We start from the raw sequence: 24,416 nt of genomic DNA on the forward strand, positions 1-24,416 counted from the left end.
TCAGGGGATGTAAAACTGCATGTAAAATTCTGGAAAACTTTGAAAGAAAAAGCACAATGTAGTGGGAGGAGGAAAAGTCCAAAATGTTTTATTAAGCATTTGAATATATATATATCTATACACATTTGTTTAAACACAAAACCATGGATAAATCACCAAAAGGACCCTGGATGGAAACTTTTTGAAAGAAAACATCAGCAGCAATTTTTGACCCTACAAATGTAATGCTGTTTTCTATGGGAATATGTGAGCTGTGGATTGTGAAACCATGCAGTTTTCAGAATTTCAGTTATGTGACGGGATCGTGTGACTATGATTAGTGGTATTTCAATGGTTTTAACTGTGTCTAAATGTGGTTTTGGTCAATTACAAAGGATTCAAATCTGTGCACTCAAGTATCAAAAGTAACATATAAACCCTCCCTGGTTGGTTAAACCTTTAAACGCTGTTTTCTGCATTGCAGTAACATTTACCTTCTCTAGAGAAGTCAAGCAGATCATTTTACGGGACGTCATTTCCGCAAACGATTGGCACTCAATTTATGATATACAAAAAAAGGTTTGGGGGAGTGATTTAACAAACTGGCAATGAGGTGCTGTAGTTTAATACTGTACTTCTGTTGCTGCAGTCAAACGCACCATATTAAATATTTTCACCACAAAGGTCAAGTTAATTACTACAGCAAGGGCTTTGATGGTTGCGTGACATTTTAAAGATGGGGAAGACATAATCCTGCGGTTTAAGGCTAGCTTAATTCAAATTGAAAGCAACGTGATTGGACAAAGAAATTCATACAGGATGCTCACTCATCCAAATTAAGCCTTCTATCCACTTACACACAAGGGTTTGAACAGGGAGTAAGTGAATGTCTAAATAAGATACACTGTATTATTGTAAGCTCATCATAAATGATATATAAAAAAAAGTCACAAATTAACAATGCTAAGAAATATATGTCGAAGAGATATAAAACCCTGCTTAAATCTCCCTCCATTGCACATCCTCTTCCTTTCATTTCAAAGCACTACTTAAGCAATACTTGTCTCTGAAATGCTGTTTCTTCCTAATATTCATTCCTTCCTACCTTCTTTATCCGTCTTACAACAATCTAGACTCGTATGTAGGATAAACTCATTCAGGTTGGTCTTCTCTTTCCATCCATTCACTAACTCTTCTGTAGGTAAACCGCAACACCATCACTGTATTTCACTGCCTGACTTTATTACAATAAGGACAGTATCCATACTATAAGGCTATATATCTGATGTTTAAGACAACATACACCAGTTAAACCCTTCCTGTGCCTCTTTATCAAATGAACACATTCATCTATCAGTCTTTAAATAGCAGATTCGAATAACCCGAGTCACATTATATGGACCTGAAAGTCTTTCCGATGTAAACTGTCGGATAAAACATCCATGTAAAGGACTAGGTCCGATAATCTCAGCCCCACGAGGAACATCTTTTCCCATCCTTGAACCAACCCTGCTGTTTCAGCTCGCCTGAGTGGTGCGTAGATTGGTTGACCCGCAGTTGTTTCCAGACTGGTGAGCTCCTGAGGGCACGAGGAAGCCCTGCTGTAGTCCTGCGGGGGGAGAGGTGGATGACAGCGGGCTTGTCTGAGCCCACTGGGGCATGCTGTAGGTGGGGCAGGTGTAGCCAAACTGCTGATTGGGCACACACAGTGACCCCTTCCGCCCGGCTGTAGGGTTGGCGGTGGCTGGCATGTGGCCACCCATAGAACAAAGCTGACCTGGTGCAGAGTATTTACGTGTCATCTGAGGAAGAAGACAGTTGGCTTTGATTACTATTTATATCAATAAATCTTGATTGGTCAATATAATGTTACAACCATGCCGAATAACACTATAATGTTCTGAACTACTTTGTATATCACTGGACACACCCACTGTTAAAGTTGCAATGAAACAGAAATAGCCACAGATCTTTTTTTCTGCAGTCACACATCTGAGTGCATTATAGAAAAAGAAAAACAGTATAGGGCAGAGACTTGGTTTAATTCATTGCACTTAAAAATGAATGCGAGCTTGAAGTTGATAGTGGAGGGGCAGGGTTTAAACAAACTTAATGACTGTAGAAGGCTGGCACAGTTTTGTTAAACATTTGCATTCATGAATCATTCACAATTCAAATTATAATAAGAATTTACAAAAATGACAGAGAATTCCCATTTCATGCCAGCTTTAACATTGGTGGCTTTATGTCAAAGACTAAAGCTCCGTATCAAAACCCGCTGAGGTCAGACTCCCAGATGATGACATTAGCATGTTGCGAAGCTAACGGAAAGATACTCTCATAAGCATTACAATGTCGAACACACTCAAAAATTGGGGTAAAATAAGTTTTTAAAACTACATTAGCCGGGTTTCCATCCAAAGTTGTGAATTTAATTAAATGAATTTGAATAAGCACCGTTTCCATCCGACGAGTCAAAGAAAACAAAATCCTCACTTTTTGATAAACTGGCCTTAAATATTACAAAGAAAAGTGGGAGAAGCCACTGAATATGATAAATGACATTGTTTCCGTGGATGCCAGGTGTTTGGAAACACAGTCGTGTGAAAATACAGAAATACTTTGACGACAGACTTTGCTCGGGTATTTCAGAATGACCATAACAACATTTCAGATGCTGTGCAACAATATCGGTCCACTGGTTAGTCAGGTTATGCCATCCCATTGCGCAAAGTCACATGACTTTTTTTGATGAGCATGGAGGAATTTATTCGGCAAATGCTTTTCCATCTCCCATTATTTGCATTAATGCTTTATCTCACAAGACAAAAAACCACCTCAATCAAGTGTAAAAACTGTTTTGCAAATTAAAGGATTTTTTTTTTCTTTTATTGAAATTTGGCATTTTCATCACTTGTTTCTGATGCCATTCTTCAAAGTGCGCATTAAAACAGGGTGATGGAAACTGTCTGAAATTTTAGATATTTTTTTTTGTATGTATTATAGTCTAAAATATATATTTTTATTTTAAAACAAAATGTAATTATATTATAAATTATATAAAATTTGTGCATTCTTTTTGGAGCCTTTCGTAACCTGTGGCATCTTGTTCTTGGCATCCCTGGCCCAGTTATCCACCAGCTGATGGAGGTCCGCTGTGAATGTGCCCTTGTGTTGCAGATTAGCAGCAGGTGCTTGGTCCTGGTCATGGCTCTGTCCATTCTCTTCTCTCACTGGACTTGTGGTAACTGTATGCCACAATGATTATTCAAGGATTAGAAAAACTTGAGCATTTTGAGAAAACAAACTCTCTAAATAAAATGGTGAAAGTCCTACCTAGCACATGAATGTTTGAGCCTGGTATGGCTTCAGACTTTCCAGTGGCTGACTGATTGACTGAACTTCCACTCTCTACAGCTTGTTTGTTCCCTAGACGAAAATCAAACTACATTTATCATGCCAATTTTTCACAAGCTCATGTTACAGTTGGATGTAAATCACTATGCCCTGATACCTTGTTGAAAAGAACCAGTACCACTACCACTTCTTGACCTGGTCCCCTTGCCCTTAGTGGGTCTCCTTCTGCCTGCTGCGATGGCCACGGTTGGAGGGATCACCACAGAGGGCGGCATTTTGCCCAGACGTGTATAGAGTTCCTCGATTTCCTCCTTCTGTTTATTCTGTAATGCCTGGATCTCACCCATATGTCTGCAAAAAAAAAATTTACGTTTAATTGGTGATCACAAGATACACAGTTATCATTAATGAGCTCACAGAAAACACAAGTACCTCTCCCTGAGCTTGTTCATCTCTCGTTTAAAGCCCTCATCTTCTGGTTCCGAGTCGTTGTCACTGCTGAGGTAGTGATTGGTGATGGACACGGTGGGAGGGGTCATTTTAGACTCTTTAGCCGAGTCTGGTCCCTCAGCAGAGCTTATGGAGGAGCTCTTTCCTTCTGCTGGAGTCACTGAGAAGCGGCCCACTTTGATGTCAGTGCTGGAGGTCACCTGAAAGCGGCCGACTGTAGTGGTAGAAGGGACGGGTTCAGGGCTGACCCTGGGAGGGGTCTGAGATTTATGAACAGTGTTTTCAGGGCTAGAGAGAGATGATGGTGATGATGATGATGATGTTGTTGTTGTTGAAGATGTGGTGATGGAGGAAGATGAGACTATGACTGCTGGATCTTGAGCAGTGCCTGGGTCTTGATCACTGGCCACAGAAACCTGAAATGGAGAACGAGGATGTACATGAACTTGCTATGCAAATTTTTCAGGCATAAAATCTGAGGCCTAGTGCACACTGAAGTAGTATATAAAGCTACCTGACATAAGCCGAGTTTGAAAGCTTCCTCGGGTGGTGATGTTGCTGGCTCTTTCTCCTCAGCACTGGTCTGTCCATCTGGTTGAGTTACAGATACGGAGGTCTGTAAAAGAAAATGAGTGTAAAATACAATATACCATTTTGAAAGGTCAATGACAAATAAAGACTGTCTACAGTAAAGAAAAGGAATTAAAAATCTATTTAAAGGGGTCATCGGGTGCAAAATCCACTTTTGTTGTTGTTTGAATCCTATAACCAAAAAAACCAACCCAGATTTATAGGACCATCTTACCTCAGACCTGCCCATCAGGCTGTTCTGAGATTCCTGTCAGAATGATGAAGTTCTGCACAGGCCGCTCCCACGATGGTTGATTGATAGGACCATCTTACCTCAGACCTGCCCTGAGTGAGCTGTCTGCCATTGTGTCGACTCCAGTGCAGGGGAAAACAAGAATTTCTCCAATTAAACGACTGAGGTTTTTTTGTTGTTGAATGTAATAATGAATATAGCTGTCGTTATTTACTCCCAACATCTGAGCCACTGAAGATGCAGAAGATTAACTTTACTTTCCTTTTTCGAAAGGAATGAACTAATCCCTGATCTTCTTAAATGTGTTTAAGTTTGCGCAAATCATTCATGATCCAGCTACATCTACAGAAGAAGTGAGTATAAGGGATTTTTTTATGAATCTTTGCAAATCGCCTTTCCTAATATGTGCTAGTTAGCCAGTTTCACAGCTGAAGTTTACAGTCTGCTTGTCACCCCACGGAAGAGAGGGGTGGAGTGAGCAGAGCTCATTAGCATTTAAAGCAACATGGACTAGAAGTGCGTGCTAAAAACAGCTGATTTTGACAGGGTACAGATTGTGTTTTTTTACACTACCATTGAGAAATTTTAACCAAAGTATGTTATAGACTTTTCAACTTGTGGATAATCGGCATCCGATGACCCCTTGAAAAAAAAAAAATTGCACACTTTGTATTTAAAATGGTTTCATTTGTTTTTGAAACTTTTATATATAGTTTTTTAGAGATGCTTACATTTAATGACACTAAAAATGTCATGTAGTATAACCAGCAAGTAAAAAGTTATGTATTTTCCTTACATTTTGAATACACGTTTTAATCTACATGTCACTACATGACATTCAACCTGTCATATAAAAGGTTAAATTATGTAAGATTTTAACACTTGACTTACTGTCATGAGTCTGCAGATATAAATTTTTCCTTTGCATGTTGGTGGCATCACGTCTTTTTTTTTTAAATATTCATAAGCAGTTTTTATTACAACAAAAATTATATATAATTTTTTAATTAAAATGTTAAACATCACAGAAGAGGCGTATTGAAGTCATGTGTGAATCAGTGTAATTTTAGTACTATATATACACACTATTATAGTATTTATATTTATAAAATAATTTTAATATAGTATTTTAGTTTTAGTATAGGTTTTAGTAATTTTATTATGTTCTTTTGTCATCTTATATTTCAGTATAGCTTTTATTTTTATTTCAGTTTTAGCTATTGTAATTAATCTTCTTTAATTTCAATTAAGTGACAAGACAGCATTTCTAATTTCCATTTAATGTTATTTCAGCTTTATTTTAATGAATAGTTTAATATTAAATTCGATTTTTATTAGTTTACTATTAAAAAAAAAACAGGTTTGAATGCCATTTTCAATAAATTAATTCATTTAGACCAAAAAAATTTAGCATCATGTCATCCAAATACCAACATAGACACCAAATCAGCAAGTTAGTAACTTCCCCCACCTGTGGCCTTTGTGGGGACAGATCTGCAGATGATGTCTGGACATAGCTTGTAGGTGTCACCATAGAGGCAAAAGCACCAGGTGCAAAGTTCCCACTGGAACTGAGAGACAAACTGGAAGGCGTCTCTCCAGATCCATCAGGTTGGTTGGAGGAGCTCTGGGAGGAGTCCTTGAAAAGGGAACGCAGCTTCTGATCTAAAGCATGGATGTCTTCAATTCCAGGTGGCTTCCCCTGTACATCACTCTCACCATCTCCTGTCACAGATGGTTGCGTCACAGGGACAGAGGAGGGGCCGACTTGCACCTGCTGGATGGCGGCTTGAGCTTGATCCAAGCCATTGCTCTCAGCCACAACATTTTGAGGAGTTAAGGAAGGGGTGGGAAGTGACAGCCGACGTGGAGCTGGTGATTCAGTTGGGGCTGGAGAAGGAGACATCCTCCCTGTTCTGGTTTGCTGAGTGGTAGTTGGTGTAGGAGTGGTTACTTGAGCGGTGACTGCTGTCAGAGTTACAGTGGTTGCTGGGACAGGGCTCTGGTATTGAGAAGTCTCTGGGGCAAGACCTCCAGGTGTGGGTGGTACAACAGAAATCTGTGTTGAGCCAGGTGCAAAGCTAGCTTGGTCCTGCTGAACACTGCTGGCCGGTGTGGGATCAGATACTGGAAGTGAGAATGCATGGAATCAGACTTAATGTTGGTTGGCTGTATTTCAATTTATTGTCATATAAGCTTCATTGGCTATAACATAGCAGATACAAATTAAACTTTACACAACATATGTATATCAAGTATTTGATGTTTAGGCACTTTTATTTGAGGATGTGTAAATCAGACCTGGTGTAGAGTCTTCAAATGATGTGTCTGCAGAAGGAGGTCCAAAAAACGGCTCGCAAAGTCTTACTTCAGGCACTGGGCTGACTATGAAGCGCCGGCCTGCTGAATGTACAACCTGCGCTGCTACGCTCGGTGGCACACCTGTAAAATGTGATATATGTCAAATGATACAGGTTGCAAGATAGGGGCGGATAAAATGTAAGAACATCACACCAAAGTACACTTACCAGGCAAAATGGATGTTGAAATTTCAGGTACTTGTTGGCCCACATTACTGCTCACCTAAAGTAATGGGAAAATTTAATTTTTTAGTCATAGTTAAATAATTTCTCACATTTGTTCTTATGGTCTGAAAATCATCAAACATACCTGATTTTGACTATTTTTCTGAGCTTTTCCTTTCTGATCTGCCATCTGAATGACATCTCGAACCTGCTCTATGAAGGATTCCCGCTCGCTCTCCAAGATAAAATTACTTTTGATTTGAAACGCAGTTACACACAGACATTACAATCAAATTTTATTCAATATTTAAAGAAGTTAAACATCCTGGATATTAAGAGCCAGAATATTAATGCATCAAATGCTAAATGCAAAAAACAACACATATTGTAATAAATATCATTGTAATTTCAAATGAAGTGGTCTCCGGCAATCTATCCACTAAAAAAGGGTGAAAGTAAGAGAAAGGTTTACCATAATTTCAGCAATTTCTACAGGATTATCTCCATCCAAATCAAACTTGAATGTGACCATTTTCCTGTTATGGGTTTCCAGCTGACATTCAGCAACTCTGTCCCCAATATTAGAAATCTACAAAAAACAAACAGATCAATAACCCCACACTGTTATTATACACCAAAATGTAATGTGATGCCATTATTAAAAACAAATCAAATTATGATTTGAACATAACTTACATTCAGCACATTGAGCTTGAGCTTGGCCTTGGCCATCTTTTCTTGGCGGGAGCGGCTGCGTACAGAGCGGCTCTGGGGTCGTTTCATAGAGCGCCCCTCATGCCTGCCCTCGTTCCCATCACTCAGACCAGAAGCAGCATCTGAGTGACCACTAAGGGCACCAAAAACATCAGTAGTTAAACTTCTCTCTACTGGAATGTCAATGTTAATAAACATGAATTATAAAAAAGATGTTTCACCTTTCTGTGGAGGTTGGAACCAGAGATGTTTGTGGTTGTGACTGCTCTACTGGCTGCGGTTGGGACACGGTCAGTGGTGCCTGAAATAGAGAATTGATTTAGAATTTTAGAACGCCACTGACTCCAGATCACAATCATTCATAATAGGGGTGTCAGATAAAAATTCTAATTTCAAATATTTATAATTTAAAATAAAAAACGTTGCATTCAGATTTTTGGTGTGCGTCAGGCAGCCTTATCAGTGGTACACGAAATGCAATGACGATGTAAGTGTCGTTGATTTTTATCGTTTTTATTAGTCTATCAAGTTGAACCCTCTAGATGCAGCGCTCCTGTGTTGTTTATTCAAAATATTGTGAAAAAAAAAAAGGAGAACATCAATGCGGAGATCTTGATTACGTCAAAACTGAAACGGGGCCGATCACACAGATTGCATATTTTGCGCATTTATCACCGCTGCACTCGCATCTCACACAAGAGGGCTGCACGTTTAGAAAGCGAGGTAAAATTGATGTTAGTTTAACTTTTTAAAAATATGTCTCAAAACCACTATGGCCCTTATTCATAACACACAATCACAGGGAGGCATTGTTGTAAACTGATGCAATGTGGATGCAATCTGAAGCTAAAAACTCAGCTTCGACATTACACCGGAACTACATAAAAAAAAAAAAAAAAAAAAAAAAATCAAAAATAAAGAGTGATTTTAAATTGTAATAATTATTCTGATTTTACTGTATTTTTAATCAAATAAAGTACAGACCTAAAACAGCCAAACACATTTTTAAAATAATACCGACCCCAAATATTTGAACAGTAGAGTACACTAAATTACTGACATTTTCTACATTTACTCAAAGTTCACTGAAAACTAAGCATCTACCAACACACTTGATAATTAATATTTTTTGTTAAGCATTATAAATACATTTTAAAAAAATACTGTGTAAAAACTATGAAACAAAACTATATTTTTATATGCGCATTATATGTAAAAGCATTATATCAGTCATCTGCACTGTAGATATTATTATCAGCACTAAAAACCCACATTGGCAAACTGCTAATTCACACACCACAGTGTTAGGCACGACTAGTACCTGACAGGCCTGATATAGAAAATAGAGCTGTTCAGCATTTGGAGGTGGTGAGAAAACAGGAGGGCTGAGCTGACATGCCCATATCTGACAAGCATGTAAGAGCAGCCAGCATGCAAGAAAAAGATGGAGAAGCAAAGAACAGTAGCATTAATGTTTGAACTGCCAAGAAGTTGAAAGCACACACAACACCTCAAGCAACATGCAGGTCAATGGAAGATGTAAGATCAGCCATCAGAGGGCACCTTTTCATATTGTACCTGTAAGATTTGAGGGCCTGGAGGGGGAGCACTGCCATCTTGAGGTGGCTGATGGTACTGCAAGGGGATGGTAGCGTGAACGGCAGAGGGCAGAGTGGCCGGCTGACCAATCACATAAGAGGGGAGAACATGTATACTCTTGTTTATGTTTAACAGACAACAGATATATAGAGCGAGATGTTTTTGTCTTCATGTCATGGATCACATGCAGTGTACCTGGGATGTGGCCACAGTTCCAGTCTGGGAGGTGGGACCCGGGGTCAAAGTACTGCTCGGCTGCTGCAGAGGGGCATGGGCTGGGTGCTGTGACTGTTGAGGAGAAGCAATTTAGTGGAGAAAGCAAACAAACAAGTTTTTATTTCTTCAGATTAACATGACTAGCTCTGAAAACCAGGACAGGTAACAAAATACAAAGGAAATGACTCACCATGATTTGTGGATGTGGCTGTGGATCAGGCTGTATGGTGCTGAAAGATGTGCCTGGCTGGGCAGGGTGAGTCTCAGGGACAGGCGCTGAACCTAGGGTCCACAAAACCTACAGCTGTGAGACAATAAGACTTTCAGAGCATTTTCCCATACAAACACATTTGACATTTTTTTTGTATCTTATTAGAGCAAAACGACTCATTTTGCAACACTAACTGGAAGCAGAGGCCCCAGGCTGCTGCAGTTGCTGGTGCTGATCTGCTTCATGTTCTTCAGACTCCATTATGACCGGGGCCAGAGCGGGACCAGGGGGCTTGTCCGTGGTGTCGGTATGTGGTCCAAGCTGCGAGGGGTCATTCTCCTGCACCATCTTCCTCTTTTCTTGTTCCTCTCTCACAAGTTTTCTCTGCTCTCTCTTACGGGAGATCAGGGACACTCTGTCCTTTATGGCCTTTGCAATAGTCTTGTGGTCACCCTCACAAACATAGCCCGAATCGACCTTGAAGAAAAAGATTACTCAGAATTTAACTTCAAAAGACAATGACAGGTCAATATTATAAAAAAGGCCAGGGGGAATTCTGCAGGCTTTCAGGGGTTTTTTTATGTACTGAAAGACTGCAGAATAACTATATATGGATAATTACACGTAAGGCCAAAAAATTAACCAATTAGAGATTCAAACCATCAATCGATTTGAATCTGTAGTTTGGAAACAGAACAGAAATCCAAGTATCCTTACCATTTCTTGGGCAACGTCATCTGGAACGTCTTTATGCAAGTCAAAGGAAAATTCAATGGCTTCATTCTCTTTGTATTTCCCTTTAAGTTTCTTTACATCCTCAATGCGCAGCAACAACTTTATGGACACTAGCTCTCCATCATCCTCCTCAGCCAGCTCTACACGAACCCCAGTTTCCTCCTGGAAAAATGCATGACTTAGGAGGTCTTTGATGCAATACCTAAAAAAGAAAAAAAAAATCATTTAATTTAATTTAAGACCTGTACCAATAATTAATAAGAACATATCAATATATTGATTAAAGACAAGTAATAAACAGAATATTAAGTCTTTCCCGCTTGTGATGGGGCAACCCAAAGAGAAGCCAGGGCTGCAACTAACGATTATTTTGATAATCGATTAATCGGTCGATTATTTTTACGATTAATCGATGAATCGGTTTATGTACTTATATTTTAGTTTTGCCCATTTTTTCCCCAAAGTAAATTATTAACAAAGGGTCTTTATCATTCAACATAGACTTTTTAGAGATTTTAACCATTTTGCATTGTCATATCCTCATCAAAAACATACCTGGAGTTGTGTTTTATTATGTGTTAGTTATCCTTTGTCGAACTCTTCTGCAATCAAAACACTGACCCATACATACTCCAGCAAATTTCACAAGGAGATTTCAAATAATGTTTTTACCATGGCAGTCCTTAGGGCTCCTAAAGTAGTTTAACATCCCGAACAAAGCTTATTAAGGAATCTTTCAGAACATATTATCACGAAGAAGAATAAGAATAAAACAAATTAAAATTTGCAGTAAATTGCATTTTATTATTTTTTTCCTGTAAACACACAGCTTATACCTGGGAAACAGCTTTATAGCTTATGCTGTGAAATTGTAAACAAACCTTCCAATAAAGTGCCAATGGCATGAAACCTGAATGGAACTCACATTTTAAAGTAAAATTTAAAGTAAAATCCATCAGAAGGTTGTCCAGAAAAAAAATTGGACACACAAAAAACCTGCTGTGTGAAAAAGAGCAGTGAATACTTAGAAAAAAGTGCATTTCAAATACATTTAAACATTAACCTCTCTCAGTCAGTCATAATTAGGCTGCATAACTGAATTATGAACTGTTAAACGACAAAGCTTTAAATGTTAATTGTTAAAAAGCAATGTTATCAGCTTTTACGACTAAACATTTGCAAACAACATTGTACTGCAGAATCTGCACAAATAAAAGTCTTTGCACACTGTGATTTTCATCGGATTTAAATATGTAGTGGTCCTTATAACAGTGCAAAAATTCAAAAATGTAATAAAGCGATAAAATGTTAACAAAACAGCTTATGCCTGAACTGACAGGAATTCGACTACCTGTGGGAAATGAGGCAGAACACTATTCACTCATTATTTGAGAGAAAAACTTTGCATTTCAGTGCAAAAAGGTCAACATCTCCAAATGTTCAGGGCTTAACAGTTAGGCTTGCTCTCTTTTTTGCTCCCACACTTTGGATGACTTCGTCCGATTAGTTTTATCTTCCGCTTTTTTCTTTTTCTTACTCGAGCTTACTTCACTGCCGCCCTGCCTCACCCATCACGCTGAATGCTGCAGACAGAGAGACGCTGTGCGGGAAGCACGTGACATAAAACGAGGCCAGCTATTGGCTATTCGCTACTTCTCCTGCTGTACTGGCTGAGTAAAACCTCCGGTGGCTCATTACTGCCACACTTTGGTCACCGCAGATTTAAAATATGCACGAAAAGGAGCCGCTTATGGCAAATAAAAATTATTTAGCAACGAAACGATTACTAAAATAGTTTACAACTTCTTATAGAGTAAACCATAGTAAATTAACACGAATTCAATCCCAATCAAATGATAAATATAATAAGTCTTTCCCGCTTGTGATGGGGCAACCCAAAGAGAAGCCACAAGGGTTTACTTCCAGTTAAATGCGAAACAGCTTACTGTTAAATGACAACAGAGTAGACAGCTTATTGTGTAATAAAAATACCAATAATAAGCAGATATACAATTGTATGCCTAAAGCAGGACTTTTAATTATAAACAAGCACGAAATACACCAGGTCTTGTATTTTGAAATGTCTAAGCTTTACAACTTCCAGCAGGTCATTAAATATGAAAATATAATGTGCACTCTTATATCATCTAGAACACTGTAATATAAACACCATAAAGTAAACACTGTCATTATCCATTAACAGTCAACTGTTCAGAATAAATGTTCTGTACTATTTGATGGCGAATTGCTCTGAAGCTGCAAGCAATGCACAAAAGTGCTGTGTCTTTACTCTGAAACGTGAAGTACTATTACAGCTTTTTGAAGTTTAATAATCACATTAGGCCTTATTGCAACTCATTTTTTTTCATTCCCAAATATAAAAACTCTTACAATGACACTATGTCCTAATTACACGCGCCACAGGCTATTTTTTACATGTTAATCTAAGTTTTTGTCCTATCTAGCCACGATGGCAACACGCAAAATTTCTTAATTAACTTCCTCAGTAGTGACATCAAAACATAATCATTTGTTTATCTTACTGAGTATTTCATGTTAAATAAAGCATCCAAAATGTCAGTGGGAACATGTTCAAACTCATTCTCCTCTCATTCTGATGTAACCACATGCATTGCTGGCTTAAGCCAGGTTAAGAACGTGCATGTAAAAGACATTGCAGATATTTTATGACCTTACATGTGATAAAACTGGATTAAAGACATTCAATAATTGTGTTGTAATAACATAGATCTCAATACAATCAGACACTGTATTTCATATGACACAAATGAAAATGAGGCTGCAAGTATAGCCTGTTCAATATTATACTGTGATGTAACCAGTGAAACACCGAAAATACCTTACCACAAATTTCCAGTGGACAAGAAAGAAAAACAGGTTGTGAAAGCTAGACCTTATGACAATACGACAACTGAACTCCCATGCTTGGTAAATGTCAGCCCACCTCTCATCTTTATTCTGACGTATGCAACCCTCAATGATCTCCTTCACTTCAGGAATAGCCACTTTGTCAAAACTGCCAGGCTTCACCCCCTGTAAACACAGCACAGGAAACAATCAGATCACTTGTGTAGAAAGTGGAGATGTCTTTAACTTGGGGCCGGATTTTCTCAAAAATACTACATTTTGAATTAAGTCTAAATCTGTCTGATACCATTAGGTTATGTCATGTCAGTACTGGTTTTGTGAGAGGCTTCCGCATTTACTGGTAGAGGTAAAAAAACAACTTACCACTGTGTGAGAAAAATGCAGAAAGGAAACACCCCCACAAAGGGCAAAAAAGGGGTAAAAAGACTAAAATAGTGCAGCAAACAAGGGGAGGATGAGTGTGCGGGGACACTCTCCTCCGCCGGTGGAGTGTGGACTTACGCTGGTGACTCTGCGATAGATCTGAGCTGCATTTTGACACTCGGAGTACGGATACTCAGAAGTAGCCATCTCCAGCATACACATCCCAAAGGCATACACATCCACCGATTCGTCATACTTCTCCTCATACATCTCAGGCGCCATGAACTCAGGGGTACCTAATTAAAAGAATGGTTCAGAACTCTCTCAGTACCCTATTACACCCTCTCAGTGAAGAGGTGAGAAGATGATGCTGCTGTCGCTGAAGACTGCTCGGGCACAACCTGCGAGAAAAGAGAGAGGTAGAGGGAAGGAGAGCAAAAAGGGGATAGAAAGTAAAAAAAACAAAAAAAAACAAAGAGGAAGGGGAAACTGCCCTCAGTTAGATTGCAATGATAAGAAGCCCAAGTTTCTCTGTGTAAGACCTTCAAGGGGAGGACTGTGTATGAGAAAAACCAAACTAGTGCACAGCACTCACTCGAAGGCCTGGACTGACCACATGACTTTAAACAATACAGAATGGATTTAAGAAATCAACATATTTGTTGTTGTTAGCCCAAACAGCAAGTTTAAAACTGGTCCGTGGTCAGAGGGCCCGATGCTTTTACCACAAGACCAAACTAAAAACACTAGCTATGGAAAACAAACCTTTCAAAAAGTCCTAACTTTGGGTTAACCTGTAAAGAGAAAAGGTTGAGCAATTCAAACATTTTACCCTCCAAAGCTTACTGAAAAGTGATGTTCTGTGCACCAGGAGAACTAGTAACCAAGTACCCATTGACAAAGGTCTCACACAGACAAACTTCCCATATTGATAATGATTCAGACTGATATGTGTCACATAATACTGGTGAACTTACCAGGCTCATTTCTGCATACTTACTGTCTGTACTGCAGTACACTAAATAATCCTTTAAGTAGAATAAGGGGAGACCTGAAATTAGAGCCTAATGCTTCCAAAACAAAACAAAAACACAAAGATCTTAAAGCTAAAAGTATGAGGGAGTTAAACAGAGAGTTTAAGGTTTGAGCTCCAGACACTGACACACTGAAAGAAAACAAGCATTTCCTTGTGGGGGGAAAAAATGAACAGATTCATTAGCATCATCATCATTAAATCATGGCTGACTGAAGAAACAGACCACAAATTTCCGAACCAGAGCAAAAGATCACTCACGGTACCTGCCAGCCCAGGGCTCAGCTCTAGCTCTAGTGTTATTCCAAGATCAGATCAGGTTTCCCTGCAGACGAGTCACAAAATACCTACAACCGCTCCACAACTACTTACTCTGTCTGTGGGTACCTGAAATTGTGGCAGAAGAAAAGACAAAAACTATGTTTGAACTAAAGGAGGGTGTCAAGAGACATCTTCCGTAAAGCGGGAGCCCTGGTTTGCTGCGGTTCGAGCGCTCAGGGAAACGCTGTGGTCTGCTTTCTCACCACTGTCATTAAAACACGCTTTGAAAAGAAGCAGAAGAAGAAAAGAAACTTGAAAAAGAAACATGGAATGAAGGATCTGCCTTTCCCACAACCACAAAACTGAGTCGGACAATTCGAATGGATTTTGATTTGGAGGCGATAATGCAGTTGCAAATACTTAGCCGTACCTATGACGCTCTTGGCAAAGGAGGTCCTCTTGAGGGTAGCCAGACCCAAGTCTCCAATCTTGACAGATCCGGTAGGTCCGGTGATGAAGATGTTGTCACACTTAAGGTCCCGGTGGATGATGGGAGGCGACCTGGTATGAAGGAAGTGCAGCCCCTTCAGAATCTGCCGGCACCAGCTGCGCAGGACTTTGATCTTCATCTCCTTAAACCGTTTTAGATACCTACAAGGGCACAGAAAACAAGTCAATCATAGCAGGTGATAGCTTAAAATAAACTGACAGGAACAAATAAGAGCACTTACGTCTTGAGTGTCCCAGATGTCATGAGTTCAGTCACCAGGACAATACACTTCCTCCCTTTCAAGGATGATTCCCAGGAGTCGTAGAAGCGTACTATGTTGGGATGCTGAAGACCCTTCAGCATTCCGGCTTCCTCTTTAATACGCTGCCGCTCTGACTTGGACAACTTGCGATCCTGAAAAAGAATTTCATATTTTTGTTAGAATAAATGTAAGGTCACATTAACAAAATTTCATCAACAAAAAAAAAAAAAAAAAAGAACCACAGCTAACACAGAAATCACTTTCAAAACAAGCAGCATTCTGTTGGTCAAAGTGGCAAATTTCCCTAAATAAATAACCGATATGAAAGTTGCACGAGAAAGTGTTTCTCTCTTACTTTAAATTCCCAGATTCCTATTGAAATGATTGGATTTTGCTTGTGAAATTTCACCCATTTTTTTATTTGCACTGTTTAGAAAACTTCTAAACTTATAAATGTAAAGTGTCAAAGTGGCTGATAAGAGACGGAATGTTTTTTTCTTCATTACTTAAATAAAAAGAGATGCTACATAAAAACTGCAGTGCTTTAACTCAATTTATAGTCACCTTTCTTACAAAACACCCTCATAACCAACTGCTTTCAGCACCTCTGTGTGCACACTCTCTACTTTGATGATGACAAAAAAAAAATAAGTGTGCTGAATTGTGGTTTCGTCAAGAGGGAAATACTGCTGCATGCAAAAATCTCGTTTGCAATCAAAGTAGATGGTGCAGCACTAATAATATCATCTACAATGAAACTACAAAGTGCCTGGCTCAAACCCAATCCAGCAGTGTGACCGTTTTGCAGTCTGTGTCTGACTACAGTTAAAAAAATGCACTCATTTCTTAGTTCTTAGTTGACCTACATTTGGTGCGGTCAGCTGCCATTTTTGGAATGACAAACATTTAGCCGTGAGTTTGCCTTTGCCAAGCCCAGCAGGAACAACTAAGTAAACTAAGTTAGGGTTAAAACTTCCGTTATTATCGCTCACATCTGTACAATTAACACGATTAACACAATGCTGAAATGGAGTAAAGCCCTGTAGAAAGCAATATCAGTACTGAATGATGTGAGTTGGAGGAAGGGGGACTCTGCTTTGCACCCCACCCTACAACAGACAGCCGTGCACTCTGCCATCGAAGCGTGGGAGCATTTCCCCAGAGGAGAGGCCAGCACACTGAACTCCAGTATGAGGATAAAGCTCTTGGCATGAATCCGGCTCACGTGTGAGGGCACATACCACTTCAGATGGGAGACAAGGAATTAGGATTACTGAGAGGATCTGAAGCACGAATTACCTGGCAATACGTTTAACAATTAATTTAAAATGGACAAATGTAGTTTAGGAGGTTTGCTGCTCAAGAAACTTCTTATTCTCCTTATTATCCGTTGAAAACAGCTGCACTGCATAATTTGTGTTGTGGAAACAAATCTTTTAATTTGATGAAAATAAAGTTCAAAAGAATAGGATTTATTTGAAATAGTAAAGACTTAACAAAAACTTCTGTTCTTTTTGATCAATTGAATGCATTCTTGCTTAATGAAAGAATTTTTTTTTTTTACTGATCCCAAACTTTTGAAAGGTACTGTAGATATATTTACTGTAAATGAATGGCTGTACTTAAGTGATTGTAACACTACAGCATTTCCAACCTTCAAGAAAACTCATGAAGCTTTGATGGGAGTGTTAACAGTAATGCGAAACTTTTAGCAGGCAAATAATCGAATACATTTTTTAATAAAATTATTTGAGAAGATAATTAACAAATCAAAACATTTAAAATAGTTTAAAAATACACAAGTGTGCCTAGTACAAATTGTGTCAACTGGGAAAAGAAATCTTTAAACAGTTTAAGGTTACTGCAGAAGATTAAATGGATTTACAAGGGTCCGTTAAAGGGATCAAATACAGGGCGAAAGGCAAATGCAGGACAACTGGAATGAAACTCAAGCAGTTGCTTGAAAGTCAGTGGTATGCACTCACAACGATGACTCAGTTATCTGGCTTAACCGTATAACTGGAGTATTTCATGTGGTATATCGAGTTGGACGCAGAGGGAACTTCTGTAAAAAAGGGAAGCATCTGAGACCCATTTTCATTTTCTTTTTATGGTGACCTACATATTGTTCAAATGTGTTTAGCATGTGAGAAAGTGAAGGAGAGAAATGTGGGAGGGGAACATCCCCGTGTTTAGCATAAGGCGCTGTAGACAGATGGCCTTGTGGGGGAGATACATAGGCCCTTCCCTTTTCTGCAGCAGTGTGAACTTGCAGCTTATAACACATACCGTTATATCACACAAGACAGGCTGAGAGACAGAAATAGAGACAGCGACACATAAATTGTGAAAAAAGTAAGGTAAAGAGAGGCTGAAAGCTAGAGAGAACGCGAGAGGCTTTTGTTTCAACCGAGTGTATGAGCAGAAGTGCAGCTCACGTGGTGCTGCCTCGTCATCGCTCTGCAAAAGAAGAGGCAGCAGGAGGTGGAGAGCAGCAGTAGCAGAGTCAAGCCTTGGCAAACCAGCTCACCATAATTCACACAGGAGATTACAATTGCTTTGGTGGTTAAACTTGACCCACTTTTGAAATCGCAACTATATGAGGCACATCGGTACATAAAAAAACTTCCTCTACATGATGAAAACAAAATGAAGGTGGTCTCTGTATGCAAACAGACTTCTTAGAAGTGGGCCACACAACTGATGAGCTGGTGATTCTCCAACAGAGGTGCTGCTGCTTTGTAGTTGGCCAGCGTCAGCATGCTCTCTGTGCAAGCACACCTCACAAACATTACTCATGCTTTTATCATCTCATAAACCAATAAAATGGAACGAGTGCAAAATGTTTAAAAGCCCATGTTTCTCACGGTTCACTAATTATCAAAAATATAATAATTAAGAGAGAAAAAAAAAGGTAAATGGCTGAAGAAGTAAATAATTAAGTACTATAAGAAAATAAATTATGTTTAAAATATGAAAAAGTCACACTATGAAATATACACAACTACTCAACAGTTTGGGGCCAGCAAGATTTGTTTTGAAAGAAATTAATACTTTTTTTCAGCAAGGATGCACTAAATTCTAAAGTGACAGAAAGGATTTCTATTTCAAATAAATGCTGTTCTTTTAAACTTTCTGTTCATCAAAGAATCCTGAATAAAATGTATGATTTTCACACTCACACACACACACGGTTACTTCAAACTGTAATAATATTTCAAAATATTACTGTTTTTAAGTAAATGCAGCCTTTGTGAGCACATTTGTGAGATTTTTTTGAAAAACCATTTAAAATTTTACTAACTCTAAACTTTAAACCTGTAGTGTTAATTCACAATTGCATGATATAAATGCAATTCCAAAAAATGAGTCACACCGTAAGATCTAAAATTGCAATTTATTATCATTTTTGTTTTACTCTGACATGGAAACAGGCTTCCACGGCAATTAGACTGTTTAAAAAAAAACACCCTAAATAAACACTACCTATGATTTACTGCATATGCCACACATCTTCCAATACACACCTGGTGGTCTAGAATAACCTAATTAGGAAATGTGGATTTTCTATTCAAAGATAACACTACAATGCCGGGACCATAGGCCAAAGAAGACAAAAGTTATAAAAACAGGCCAAATGCCAGAAGTGTTAAGTGTCAGAGGTGAGACGCTTCAGAGGTGTGACAAAAGGACTAGTCAAAGTGTTTCCTATTTCTAAAGAGATTAAACAGCAAAATTAAACACAAACAATACAAGCTTATGACACATCTCTTGGAAAGGTGTAGGTGGGGTATTGAAGTTAAAATCAAACTGACTAGTCATAAGACTGTCATTTAAAGGTGCTATACCGGAAAGGCCTTGAGACAGGGTTATAGGTTTCACAGCATGAGATAGTAGAATGAGAATGAGATAGTATGCTTTTTTTCCCCAAATGAGCAGATCAGATAGTGATTTACCACCGTCAGCGGACAGATCAAGAGTGCCAACAATGTCAAGTGTTGCACTTTGTTATCCTAGCTGTCAAAAGCTATGACGTCCTACCCATAAAGCGCAAAACACTCGGAAGCAATTTATTTTCTCCATAGGGAAATTGAATTTAAACTCATAAACCTATAAAGATAGAACTACTGTCAGTTCAGAGATTGTTACAACGACAGTATGCTTTTGTTGAAGCCCATCTGTTCGCATTATTTCAACTTTTCATTTTACCAGTGAAAAATTAAATTAAGCATGATGCTGTGCAGAATGAAATACCACAAATGAAATGGTGCAATCAAGTCCTGCTATGCTGTCAAAATATTTGCGTAGTCCTCTCCTCCTTATTGAAGTTGTCAATTACATAGTTTTGTGCCTTTGTCTATTGGTCCAATTTTTAAATACTTTTTTTACTTCAAATAAAAGTTAAAATAAGTTACTGGTTGGCTTGGTTCCTGGCCTCTAATGTGTTGACAAAGACTGAAAAATGTAACTGAAAAAGCCACTTAAGGTATAAAAATAAAAGAAACGCACCTGCAACTCGCACCATGCCACCTCCACAGTGGTTTCAGTATCCAGACCCTTGTAGACTGTCTTAAAAGAGCCACGTCCAATCTCAATGTCAAACTTCAAGAAGCGGCCATCCGGCGACGTCCCGACTGCGTTTGTCTCAACTTCCTCATTGTCTTCCAGCTCCGCCTTCGCATCCCGCAAATCTGCCTTAGCTCGTGCCTTGTCTTTACCTTCTTCATCCTCCTCTTTCTCATCCTCTCGTTTTGCATCAGCACTATCTACAGACTTTAACTCAGCAACCAAACGTGGTGCTTCTGCAGAGAGAAGATGTGTGGTATTCGCACTCAGCACCGGCGTTGACTCTACAGCTGTCTTGACACCCTCACCCTCCTCTTCTGGTGCAACCAACTCTTCAGATTGTGCGGCCACTGAATCGGCTTTGGTTTCCGAGGCAGGAGGTTCACAACCAAGAGCGTGGGAGTCCGTTGAGATGGTTAGGATTGCGTTCTTGCTGGGGAGCTCCAGCGCTGTAGCATTGGAGTCGTTGATGACGCTGCGACGGAAGAAACGGTGCTCTGCCTTCAGCAGTTCTCGCTCCATGGTGTGGTGGCGACGGCGGACCTCGACACCTAGACGCTCGCCCACCAGCGTGTCTGAGCTGGAGCCGTTGATGTTCTTCGAAGGGGGGGAAAGGAACTTGACCATATTGTCGTTGAGATTCTCTGACATTTCTCCACGGAGTGGAGCAAGAAGTCGGGTCAAATCTTATATGCTATCCATACATGGAAAAAAAGCAGTATAAATGTGCGCTAGCGAGAAGAGGTTGCTTCAAACCAAGTAAAAACTTGCCAAACCTCTCTCTTCTCAAAACAGCAGTTCAGATAAAGTCAATACTCTTGCAAACTAAGGTGCTGGAGAGGAGCACGGGAAGTGCTTGGTGATAAAAGTAACGCAGGATCCATGCACAGATCAAAATACGTTGTTGATGATGATGACAAAAAGGAGATCTCACATCCAGCTCATCCATCCTGTGTAAAACTGTGGGGTGTGTTCAATCCACATAGGGGGTCTCCCGAGGGGGCAGGGCAGTAGCCTGCTGATAAATGTAATAATCACTTTCAACTCTGAAGTCGTGCCAGAGCACAAAGTTTAACGGTCGCGTCTGATTCACTGAAAGAAAGACAAAATATAATTTAACCAAGGTGGTTAGCCACAGTTAACAAATTTAGACTAAACTTAAATGGCTGCATGTACGCAAGGCTTTTCCACAACCAAGCAAATTTTAACCCATTCAAATAAGGTTAAAAAGAAATTACTTTCACTAACTATAATGACAGGATGTCACTTTTATTATTTTAAAAATAGACCAGTCATACTGAAACTTTTAGATAAAGACAGTGTAGGAGGAAGTAACTCTCAGATTTTTCACATTTAACCCTCACGTCAAATTCAAAACAATTTCCAGATAGCACATTTCCGTGACTCTTCGTCATTAATATAATTCTAATCCTATTTAAACAAACAACAAAAGTAATTTACGCTATATCTATGCTTTTAATTTGAAATAACTTGTTGAAGACAGTGAACAAACAGTATCCATCTTCAGGACAGTGAACATATGTTGAGGGATTAGTAAATTAGATTTGTCCTTGCCATGTGTGAACACAAAATAGTCTATGGTCTCAAATAATAAAAAGGAACAAAACAAAAACATTTTGATGTAAGAGTAAGATGCTGAAAACTGTACTTACGACTTTTCCCTCATACAGTGAGACGAAATACTTTGAATGAGCTTCTATTTTTTTTTTTAATCAAAAGTCATTGTCAATATCTTAAGCTTATCATAAGAATCTAGAAGAACTGGAAAATAGCCCAAGTGTTATGTGGACTAGTTTTATTACACTTTTATGGTGACTTGCGACATTTTAAGCTTGAAAGACTCCGTCCCCATTCACAATCATGGAAAATATAGAAAAGCAAATTTCGAAATTTCTTTCTTTTCCTTAAAGAAATGAAGCCATAAGGGGTATAAACGACACAATGACGTGTAAATGAACGCGTAAACGAAATTTCAATTTTTAGGTAAACTAACGTTATCCCTTTAAATTAATCTCTTACCAACTATTACATCTGGCGTTAACCATAAATGTACTACTTGTAAATAAATAAATATTAGTCACGACAACGTTTAATTTCACTACTGACCATTTTGTCACACATTTAAGACACAAACTTACCATAATGTTAAGTGTCGTCGTCATCTTCTTCAGTTATCGGTGAATAACCAACGGACAACTCCAGGTTTAACCGGTAATTCCCCAAACGCGCGTGCTCAGTATTTGAAATAACGTTTATCCGGCGCGAAGCAAAAGAACAGCTCAGCGTCTGTAGCTCAACTTTATTTATATTCAGTAAACGTCAGACAAAATGGCTAAACGTCGGTTACTGCTCTAAACCGTTCCTAGCGATCCTGCGAAGTTCGAATGTCACACACTACAACAGCGTGCCGCTTCCGCTAATCGTTGCTCGCGAGACTGCAGAGCAGGTTCTCTTTGTTATTCCCTTTCAACTGACCTCGATTCATCTTCCTTGTACAGTCGCCTACTGCATGACGTCGTGCGTGCAAACGATGCAATCCAAGTTTACGTTTCTGTATTTACATCAACAGGATGCTAAACAATATTTGTAAAGCTTCGAGTCTATATGCATTAACGCCGATGCGAAACTTGGCTTTGGGTGCAGCGCGCTCGCGAGCGCTTTGTGGCTCTATTGTTGACAGCGAAAGATCCCGAACAGATGCAGACGATTTGCACGCTCAGGGTTCAAGGCTACGCAATCTGCATGCCATCGATTCCCATCATATTCGCCATCGCATAAATACATGCTACATGCACAAACCGGTTTCGTGATAAACAATAACACTCCCCCTGCTTGTCTTTATCCGAGACGAGTAATGTCTTACAGTTAGAAAATAGCGCCGCCTGCTGAAACGACGAACGCATGTTGCATGACCTCGTGTTTTAAAGGAACAGTACACTCAAAAATGACAATTCTGGAAACATTTACGTAAAGGGATACTCCACCCCAAAATTAAATTTTTGTCATTAATCACTTACCCCCATGTCGTTTCAAACCAGTAAAAACTTCACGAACTTCGTTCGTCTTCAGAACACTATTTAAGATATTTTGGATGAAAACCGGGAGGCTTGTGACTATCCCATAGACTGGCAAGTAAAATACACTGTCAAGGTCCAGAAAAGTATGAAAAGCATAGGCAGAATAGACCATCTGCCATCAGTGGTTCAACCGTAACATTATGAAGCGATGAGAATACTTTTTGTACGCAGATTAAACAAGAAAAACAACTTTATTCAACAATTTGTCTCCTCTGTGTCACTCTACATCACTCCACATCACCGTAGCGCCATTTTGGAAAATATGATCTGAACGCAGGCAGCTTACACTCTTCTGTGTCAGCCGCACCACAAGGATACGTTTTCTATGTGTATTTGCGCTTTTATTTGAAAGAAAACAGCGCAACCTTGTGGCGCGGCTGACACAGAAGAGTGTAATCGGCCTGCGTTCAGCCTCCGCAGTATTCTCATGATAGGCCTATTTGAGCCATAAAAGCCTCATGTATCAAATATGAAACAAAGCATCAAGCACATATACAAATATTAGGCTAGGTTTTTGGGAAAGGGCTCAATATAATTTTTAATTATTGTTTTCCGGATTATTTCTTAAGTCAGGGTTAAGAAAAAGAATTAAACAGAACTGTAAATTAATAGTAGGCCTATATTAGGCATGGAAGTGTGTTGCAATTTGATTAAAGTAGATTTGTAGCCTATATCATGGTTGAATTAAACACGTGGAAGCATGGTACACCTAACACAAAGTTTCACAGAAGAGAGAAAATCATGTTTTATGCAAAACATGAGATTGTGAGTTAATGACAGAATGTCTATTTTGTGTGAACTGTCCCTTTAAGAGGGATCAAACCCCACCAACTGGATTTTATCTC

At 39.1% G+C, this 24,416-nt stretch overlaps 1 protein-coding gene across 1 annotated transcript; it reads right to left on the reverse strand.

Annotated features, from left to right (window-relative positions):
* Positions 1-59: 59 nt before the first annotated feature.
* On the reverse strand, positions 60-23,370 carry LOC109064503 (serine/threonine-protein kinase WNK1-like). Its single transcript, XM_042752747.1, is given in 26 exon segments — positions 60-1,781; positions 3,076-3,227; positions 3,316-3,408; positions 3,494-3,687; positions 3,769-4,202; positions 4,301-4,402; positions 6,081-6,736; positions 6,911-7,051; positions 7,138-7,192; positions 7,280-7,393; positions 7,607-7,723; positions 7,831-7,981; positions 8,070-8,149; positions 9,170-9,253; positions 9,427-9,528; positions 9,643-9,735; positions 9,854-9,944; positions 9,946-9,967; positions 10,069-10,351; positions 10,592-10,811; positions 13,575-13,663; positions 14,000-14,157; positions 15,586-15,806; positions 15,887-16,059; positions 20,417-21,565; positions 22,633-23,370. Coding segments are annotated over 25 exon segments (4,818 nt in total). The 5' UTR covers positions 21,125-21,565; positions 22,633-23,370; the 3' UTR covers positions 60-1,496.
* Positions 23,371-24,416: the final 1,046 nt, after the last annotated feature.

This window comes from Cyprinus carpio, chromosome B25 (genome assembly GCF_018340385.1).
Source record: "Cyprinus carpio isolate SPL01 chromosome B25, ASM1834038v1, whole genome shotgun sequence".
Classification (NCBI taxonomy): domain Eukaryota; kingdom Metazoa; phylum Chordata; class Actinopteri; order Cypriniformes; family Cyprinidae; genus Cyprinus; species Cyprinus carpio.